The sequence below is a fragment of the Ailuropoda melanoleuca genome, chromosome 3 (assembly GCF_002007445.2).
Source record: "Ailuropoda melanoleuca isolate Jingjing chromosome 3, ASM200744v2, whole genome shotgun sequence".
Lineage (NCBI taxonomy): Eukaryota > Metazoa > Chordata > Mammalia > Carnivora > Ursidae > Ailuropoda > Ailuropoda melanoleuca.
Window position 1 is genome coordinate 84,561,943 of NC_048220.1, and position 9,096 is coordinate 84,571,038.

Sequence of the window (9,096 nt, forward strand, 5' to 3'; positions counted from 1 at the left end):
GCTTACCCTATCGCCCTTGCTCTTGGCAAGTACGTAATGAGTGCTCGGGGAAAATAGACCGAGTCAATGAATGCAGTGCTAGCAAAAGGAATTTTTCATTCTTGTCAATTTCTAGCAGAATGAGTCCCAAGTGAGGAATACTGCGCATCCCCGTTCCCAGGTTCTGGCAGTCATGGTCGGGGAAGTGCGGGTCCGGGCGCGGGTCCCGGGTGAATCCGGGAGCCAGTGCCGGTGAGGTTTGTACCTGCGAGGGTGCAGCGGGGCCATAGGGAGCCGCCGCCGCCGGCAGAGGGCGCCCCGGGCCTGCCGAGCTCGTGGTGCTGGGGTTGGGCGCTCTCAGGGCGCGGGGCGCAGGCTGCAGTCCGGCGTTGACCGCAGCCCGGGACGCGCCCGCAGCCCGGGAAGAGCTGGAAGTGAGCGCGCTCCGGGCGCAGCGGAGCGCACCTGCTAGGCGCGCCGCAGCGCCGAGACCTCTCCGAAAGCGGTGAGTACGGGCGCCGGCGGGGCACGCCTCACCCTAGTTGGGGGACACTTGGAGACAGCGCAGGTCGGACGCAGGCAGTTCCAGGGCTTGGTGTGCGTGGGAGAATGGGCAGGGTCCCTGCTTGCTTCGGTCTTTGGGAAGAGCTTGGGGTCGACCCCAGTGAAAGTCTGTCGGCCGAGCTTCGCTTTCAGGCGACTCGGGCTCACCTGAGGTTCTAATGTCTGGTGGGCCCTGTCTCGTGCTGTCCAGGGATCCGAGGGTCCCGGGGTTAGCCGGTAACTCAGGGCGGTCGAGGGTTCACCTGGGCGTCCCCCGCCTCCCGTTTCTCCCGCGGCACCATCCAGGGCACCACGTGCGGCTGTCGCCCGCAACTCTGCCTGTCAAGCGAAGCCCGCCCCCAGGGCAGGGGAGGGGACGCGGGGGCGGGGTGGGCTGTGCCCCGCGGGAACCCGGCTGTCCCGTGCGCCCTCCGGTGCCAGCTCGGCTCTCGCTGCCTGGCGTTCCCACGGGCTCCCGGGTGGTAGCGGACTGTGCGGTGGAGAGGCGCAGAGCCCTGCCCCGAGGGGCCAGAGGCCACCCGAGGGGCGCCCGGGCGCTCGGTTCTGGGAAAAAGCAGCGAAAGAGAGAAGCTCTCCAAGTGACTAGTCCGGGAGGTGCCCCCTCTCAAGGAGGCGACGAGAGCCCCGGAGCCCTTTTCCCGTGTGTCTTCGGCTTTGAACAATCTTTAGCCGTTGGAGGCAGTAGGGCAGCGCCGGCCCCGGGGACCCTGGCCTGGTATTATTTCCCAAACCTGCCCTGCGATTTTTGCGCATCAGGAGCCAGACCCCGGCTGCGCACGCTGGCAGGACTGAGGCTCGCCTCCTGGGCGTGGGGAGCTGCGGCGCCTAGCGGAGCCCGCTTTCCGAGCTCCAGGGGCTTTGAGAGAGACCACCTCAAGGCAAGGTAGGTAGCTGGGACGGAGTTGAAGTGGGTTTGATATGGATAAAGCTGCGATCTGCTCAGGTCCTGGCGAACAACCTTTGCTTTCTTTTCGCTTTTTTAGGGCGTTTGGAGAGCTGCTGTGGAGCCAGGGGCTTGGAAGAGTGAGGCATGTATTTTCAGCTGCACCTTCAAAAGGGGAGGGTTCCGTCACGACCAGAGAGGCAACAGCCCCTGAATATGACTACGATTGCCTAGATCTGCAGAGGCCTGGGAGTCTCCAGATTGATAGCTTAGAATGCTAAAAAGCCAATGCCTTCCATGGAGAATCGAAGGGCCAGCTGGCCAACACAACAGTGACCTGGAGCAAGGGAGTCAGAAGACAGTCCCAGCAAGCAAGAGGGACCTCCCAAGGGGCTGCCTTGAGTTGCCAAGGGCAGGCTGCTGGCACGCAGTTGTTGCAGCCCTCTGATGTAATGCTGTTGAGGTCCTCCACACAGGGGTGTCGGCAGGGCTGTGCCAGGGGCTGCCTGGTGAGTGACGACTCCTGCAGGTCTGACTGACCCCTCATCCCTGCTTAGGAACCAGAGGGTGTCCAAGCCCCCTATGTGCTCTCCCTCTGCAAGATGAGGACTCTGAACACCTCCAGTATGGATGGGGCTGGGCTGGTGGTAGAGAGAGACTTCTCCTTCCGCATCCTCACAGCCTGTTTCCTGTCTCTGCTCATCCTGTCCACACTCCTGGGGAACACACTGGTCTGTGCCGCTGTCATCAGGTTCCGACACCTGCGGTCCAAGGTGACCAACTTCTTTGTCATCTCCCTGGCCGTTTCGGATCTCTTGGTGGCCGTCTTGGTCATGCCCTGGAAAGCGGTGGCGGAGATCGCTGGCTTCTGGCCCTTCGGGTCCTTCTGTAACATCTGGGTGGCCTTTGACATCATGTGTTCCACTGCGTCCATCCTCAACCTCTGTGTGATCAGCGTGGACAGGTACTGGGCCATCTCCAGCCCCTTCCGGTACGAGAGGAAGATGACCCCCAAGGCAGCCTTCATTCTAATCAGCGTGGCGTGGACCTTGTCCGTGCTCATCTCCTTCATCCCAGTGCAGCTCAGCTGGCATAAGGCGAAACCCACAGACTCCCCCGACGGGAATGCCACTTCCCTGGGTGAGACCACGGACAACTGTGATTCCAGCTTAAGCAGGACATATGCCATTTCGTCCTCCCTGATAAGCTTTTATATCCCTGTGGCCATCATGATTGTCACCTACACCAGGATCTACAGGATCGCCCAGAAGCAAATACGGCGCATCTCGGCCTTGGAGAGGGCAGCCGTCCACGCCAAGAACTGCCAGCCCACTCCAGGTAATGGAAACCCTGCGGAGTGTTCTCAGCCAGAAAGCTCCTTTAAGATGTCCTTCAAAAGAGAGACTAAAGTTCTGAAGACTCTGTCGGTGATCATGGGGGTCTTTGTGTGTTGCTGGCTTCCTTTCTTCATCTTGAACTGCATGGTGCCCTTCTGTGGGTCTGGGGAGACCAAGCCCTTCTGCATCGATTCCATCACCTTTGACGTGTTTGTGTGGTTTGGGTGGGCTAATTCTTCCTTGAACCCCATCATTTATGCCTTTAATGCTGATTTTCGGAAGGCATTTTCCACTCTCTTAGGATGCTACAGACTTTGCCCTACAACGAATAATGCCATAGAGACGGTCAGCATCAATAACAACGGGGCTGTGGTGTTTTCCAGCCATCACGAGCCTCGAGGCTCCATTTCCAAGGACTGCAATCTGGTTTATCTGATCCCACACACAGTGGGCTCCTCCGAGGACCTAAAGAAGGAGGAGGCAGGTGGAATGGCCAAACCCTTGGAGAAGCTGTCCCCGGCTCTATCTGTCATATTGGACTATGACACTGATGTCTCTCTGGAGAAGATCCAGCCCATCACACAAAACGGACAGCATCCAACATGAACCCTGAGATGAATCCGGCCAGACAGGCTCATCCCAAAAGCTGGAGGAGATTTTCAGTGGCTTGCTGTTAGAAGCTAAGGTGTGGTGAGATGCATATGTCAGGCAAGCCCTCCTCTGCTGCTTTTCCTTCAACACACAACTAACTATATTTTAAAATACATTCCAGTGTGTTTTCTGTGTTGTTCATAGTGAATCAAAGAGGGACATATGTGAAGTGAACGTTCACAGGGACGTGTCTTTGGCTCCAAAATTATTTTTAGAAACTGATTCTTATCTTAGGACTTAAAAAATAGGGCACAGAATCAACAATGAACAGCATTGCTTAAAAAATAAATCCTTTCCAGGAAGGAGATGAGAAGGGTTGAGATTGCTGTATACAAACAGGTGCTAACACCGGTCCAAGCAGAGTTTTCAGATTGTAAAGGTAGGTGCATGCCTTCATGAATTATTTCTAAAAAATAATTGAGCCTTACAGTAGGAGTGGGGCTTTTTTTTCCAGACTTGAGAGATGCTTTGCTGATATTGGTTTTATTTATTTATTGTATTATATGGATATTTTTAATTTATTAAATAAATCTATATTTATCAGACGTCATAGGAGAAACTAATGAGCTATCTGAAACCTTACAATCACATTTCTCCCGTGTAACTAGCACTTTATTGGCCGATGACACACACAGACAAACTCTGAGATCCTAAACGCTCGTGCATAACTTCTAGAAACACAGCGAAGACTGATAGGAAATGAAGTTGTGACAATTCCTTAACATTCACTGGCATAAATAAATATGAGGTGAGAATTGACAAATGCTGTGAATTTTTTTTCTAGAAAGATTTTGAAAAACTTAAAAAGGCATAGCTACTATTGTGTTTAATTTTTTTTTTTAAATGACAGATATTTTCCCAGGAGAAAGATTTGCAGTTCTGTAAATATCTTAAATAAAAGCCAGCTTAAGAAGGACCTGACTTGAAATTTATGATCTTAGGTGGTAATAAAAAGTATGTGCCACTTTGTATTTATGTAAAATAATTGGCCCTCTGCGTCTTTTCTCATTTCAGTGTCAGATAGCTTTTCTGAACCAAACAAATGGCTGCCCTGGTTAGCTACGTGTAGTGAAGACAGTAGGTTTCCTTGATTCTTGCATTACAACAGTCTCACCAGTGGACAGAGGTCAAATCTGCATCTCCTTCTCACCAGGTCAAATCACACCACTCAGTGGGGTGACTTTTTGTAGTGCTTTAATCTGAATTCAGAATTTTTTTTTTTTTTTTTTTTTTTTTTAGTCTCAATGTTAATAGTATACTAACTAATGAATAGTGCCTCATTGTCATCTTTGAGTTCAACACTTCTCTTGGTGGAAAAAACAGAGGAGACCCCTTCTCTTTGGGCGTGTTAAGTGCCCAAAGCCACCAGTATCTCTTTTGACAAATGCTAGCTCCTTCTCTGTGCTTTGTAATCAAGTTCCTATCTCATCCTCTCAACTGTACAAAGTATCAGATACTCATTTGTGTGGGGGCATTTCAAGAGAATTTTTCTGAAATGTTTAGAGAGTATTCTTGTTGCTGAACAATTTACACAGCATTCAGATGACATGGGTAACAAGAAGGAAATCTACTGAAAAATATCTCCTGCATCAGGTCCGTGTTATGTATGCATTGTGAATGTTTCTTCATTTTATTGCCTGTATGCTTTCTTACATATAATAAAATTATTTTGTGAACTCAAATCAACCCTGAATGAGCTGTGTCGCATTTGTGAAGTGTGTTTTAAAAACGGGGCTATTTCAGACCTACGAAGAGGAAAACATGGGCATTTTCCAGGCTACCTTACTTTTGTTTTTCTTTTTAATGGAAATTTCTCCTGTTATGTATGCCACAGGTTGCCTCTGAATATTTAAACAAGAAATGTTTTTGATTTGGGCTATACACTCTCGTGGGGGTTTTTTGGTCTTAAAAAATTTTTTTTAAAAAGAAACTCTCTTTGCTTGAGAGATTCTCTACTTCTCATTTCACATATTTGAAAGCTTTCTAAAAGCTCTGCTTTTTCTTTCGAAGATCCTAGAGATATTAAGTAATAGGAAAATCACAGAAAAGACTGTGGTTTGCTGTGGGCTGTGTGGACCCTCAGCTTATGGCAACCACTGTATCTATGGGTAGTGTTTGTTTTAAGAGTAAAATGTAACGAGAATTTCTTTCTGGAGAAAATATACAGGTTGTGGTGCTGTACTTAACAAAATATCTTACAGAGAATATCCATCAATTCTGCTAAACCTGCTTAGTTAATGTGCTAACCCCCCCCCTTTTTTACGTCCTGAAGAAGGAGAATGACTGAACAGCAGGGAATATAGAAATTAAGGGTTAAGTTTATAATTTGGAACATCGCACAACAGATGGTGTCTTTTTAAATTCCATATTTGCCTTCCCCAGGCTTTGGCATATAATGAACATATCTAGAATGAACACCCATAAAGCATGATGCCGCTTCTTTCTGCTTCCTGACTTGCTGGATATCTTTCTTCTTTGCAGTTTAATTTTGTTCCTTAATTAGTAGTCCAGCAGCACCAGCTATGATACTCAGGGTTGTCATTGTCCAACCAATGGAACAAGGCACAAAAGCCTTCACTATTTATTTTACTGGCAGAGTGAAAAATAAATGATATGGCTAGAAACTCTAGGAAAGAATCGTAAAATTCAGTACCCCGGGGGTGAGACTGTACTTTGGGTTTCTGGCAGACAGGATTGATCAAAGTATCTTATGAAGTGTTGATTTTACTGATAGAATCTTTCAGAGAATTTAATTTACAGCTATAAAAGCAAAATTACGTATGATTTTTATTTCATTTTTAGCTATCGTGGTAAGTCTTCATAATGCTAAACATATGTGAAACACTTTAGCAAGGTAGACAGAATTTAAAAGAGGTGTTCTTTTCCCCCTTCTATCTAAGAAGATGCCTTTCCTGGTCAAATAGATGCAGAGCTCTTACAGGTGATGGAACAGCAGGAAGTCCTATGGAAGGGAGACTGAGCGCTGGGCTTCAGGGGGGGAGATTAGGGGTGTGCGTGGAAAAGTCACTGCTTTCTCCTGGGATCTAAGCAGGGATGGTTTCCGAGTCTTACTTGCCCTGGTTTATTATACAGGAGGAACAAAACCTCGCATCAACTTCTTCGGTGGAGGGGTCACTGCGAAAAGCGAATCAATATATAACCTAATTTCAGGGACTTTCTGATTTCTCCACTCTCCGGGGCTCTGTCAGGATTCTCGGCCTGGCCCACTTCCCTCCCTGGCCTGCACCAGCAGCATTTCACCTGGATCCTTCCACAACCTAGGAGCCAGTTCACACGTGGGGGCCTGGTAGGCAGAAAACACAGGCTTTGTTTCAGACAGACGTGGGTTCACCTTGCAGCTACCACTTTCAGGCTGTGTGAGCGTAAACAAGGACTTGGACCTCTCTGAGCCTGCTCACCCATTTGTGACATGGAAATAAACATGCAGGTTCTCACAAGGGCTTAAATGATGCTCATGTCTACAAGGGTACGGAGCAGCGAAATGTTGGGCTCACTAAATTCTTTACAGGATCTCAGCTTCGAAGGTGTGGATGACAACATTTATTGCATGGGTAATAACGGAGCTGCTTTTCACGTGTCGTCTCGCATGTCGGCTTGAAGCAAATGGAAATGACTTTTAGGACTCGTAGTTTGGGATTTCCCCAGACACTGTTCTCTTCTGCTGTGGGCATCTGGTATTCCGGAAGCAAGTGGCTTTTAATATTTGTGTGTTTAAGACAATTGCCTTAATTTATCACTGGATTCTGACGAAATAAACCTATCCATGATGTTTGAGCCTATGAGATCTACTCACCTTGCAAAATTTGTTTCAGGAATAATGAGCTGATGGCTGGTTGCCTCTGGGTTGTTGAACTAGGACCTGGAGCTCCGCACGATCTGGTACCGTGATCATTTGAAGGAACTAAAGCAGTGGCTCATGAGATTGCACATAGATCAGTGCACCTCTGTGGATTTCTTTGTGATTTCCTGGATAGAAACATGACATAATCAACCTGTTTATTTTTATAGAGGATTGAGGGGATGGTGAGTATTATAGCACAGAGAGCCCCTCTAATATTTTGTTACCAAGCCAAACTAGCCATGTTGCCTTCTGTCATGTTAAGTAACTTCCATGTGATGTACGGAATTAAAAAAAAAAAAAAAAAGAGGAAAGCAGCATTTGGACTTTAGGCTGTCACATCATTCAAGATTTGGGAGTTGTAATTTAAACAGTATTAGAAGCTTAAGATTAATCTCTGGTTTAAAAGGGTTTAACTTTTTAATCACTATGCGACCGTGTACAAAACCACTTATATTCTTTTTCATGCTCATAGAATAGATGTCCCACTAGCTCTCAAAATTGGCCAAGGTTTTTAGCCACTGAGGAGGATCTCCCGGGCAGACGCAGAAGTGAACCCACCCAGCAGAAATGCCAGCAAAGGGGCAGGGGGAGTGGGACCTGGGAGGACTGAATTGAGGGGCAGAGTTTTTTATTTTCTTCACAATTTTTAAAAAAAAGATAAGTAGTTTGGATAAACTACTTTACATCCCTTGAAAATAGGTTTTCATCTCTGCGATAAGGGGGTTAGAAGGGATGATTGCTGAGATATTATTTTGGCTTGACGATACTAGACGTGAGATCCATCATGGACAAAACATGAGTGCGGTAGGTTTCCCCTGACACATTTCCCAAACCTCCGTTCTTTTTGCTATTAGAATGCTAATGGAGTGATATTTATAAAATTCAAATATGACTGTGCTATGCCCTTGCTTGAAATTCTTCAATGGCTCCCAATTACTTGTGGGCAAAAAAGGCCCTTTGCACTCAGGCCCCTGGTGGCCTCTGCGGCCTCGTCCACTGGCATTACCCCACGAGCACTGTTCCTACAGACACTCTGAGCTTCATACCGTCTGTGTGGTGTACAAAGTCCTTTCTTATCCTTTATGCCTTTGCATATGCCGTTCCTTCTGCCTGGAACACCCTTCCCTGCTGCTTTTATTTGCCTGATTCCACCGGTTTTTTTTTTTTAAGATTTTATTTATTTATGCGACAGAGAGACAGCCAGCGAGAGAGGGAACACAGCAGGGGAGTGGGAGAGGAAGAAGCAGGCTCCCAGCGGAGTAGCCCGATGTGGGACTCGATCCCGCACCACGATCACGCCCTGAGCTGAAGGCAGACGCTCAACCACTGCGCTACCCAGGTGCCCCAGATCCCACCGTTAAGATTCAGTGGGGCGTACTTGCAGAAGGTCTTGCTTGGTGCCTCCTTCCTGCGTCTACTTCTCTTATTTCTTTCTAAGGGCTTACCCTGCCGTAATCTCCTTACTTCCTTATCTTCCTCCCTAGATTACGAGCATTTTGAGAGCAAAAGCTGTTTTATTTTCTTTCCCTTTCTCCAAATATTTCTAGGCACCCAGCTCACTGTCTGGCTTACAGGATTTGCCTATTAAATCTTTGTTGAATGAAAGAACGAACAAGTCACAATGAGGATGTTGGAGCCAAACTTTTAATGAAGTCTAATTCTGGGGGGCTTGGAACAGATGTGTAGGTCTGCTAGGCTCTCCCCAATGCCTTTGGTCTCTCTAATCCCCATGTGGTCTCTGAGGCCCGCAGCTCCCTGGGGTCTGATCTATTCGTATAGGGTCATGTGTACACACACACATACTCACACGCAAGTGTGTT

General features: G+C 47.8%; 1 protein-coding gene across 3 annotated transcripts; it reads left to right on the plus strand.

Annotated features, from left to right (window-relative positions):
* The first annotated feature begins 353 nt into the window (after positions 1 to 353).
* DRD1 (dopamine receptor D1) lies at positions 354 to 6,524 on the plus strand. 3 transcript variants are annotated; one of them, XR_004624195.1, is made up of 3 exons: positions 508 to 1,426; positions 1,527 to 3,793; positions 6,508 to 6,524. XR_004624195.1 is itself a non-coding variant. In XM_019802280.2 (2 exons), the coding sequence occupies exon 2, from the start codon at positions 2,029 to 2,031 to the stop codon at positions 3,367 to 3,369; it is 1,341 nt and encodes a 446-aa protein (XP_019657839.1). In that variant the 5' UTR covers positions 354 to 484; positions 1,527 to 2,028; the 3' UTR covers positions 3,370 to 5,095. The 3 variants fall into 3 exon arrangements, 2 of the variants coding, with proteins under 2 accessions (XP_019657839.1, XP_011226402.1); XM_019802280.2 differs by lacking the exons at positions 508 to 1,426; positions 6,508 to 6,524 and adding an exon at positions 354 to 484 and having other exon boundaries at positions 1,527 to 5,095; XM_011228100.3 differs by lacking the exon at positions 6,508 to 6,524 and having other exon boundaries at positions 1,527 to 5,095.
* The last annotated feature ends 2,572 nt before the right edge of the window (positions 6,525 to 9,096 follow it).

Bases quoted from the DNA above. Each gene is read 5' to 3' on its own strand.
- DRD1 (XM_019802280.2), top strand. From the start codon at position 2,029: ATGAGGACTCTGAACACCTCCAGTATGGATGGGGCTGGGCTGGTGGTA.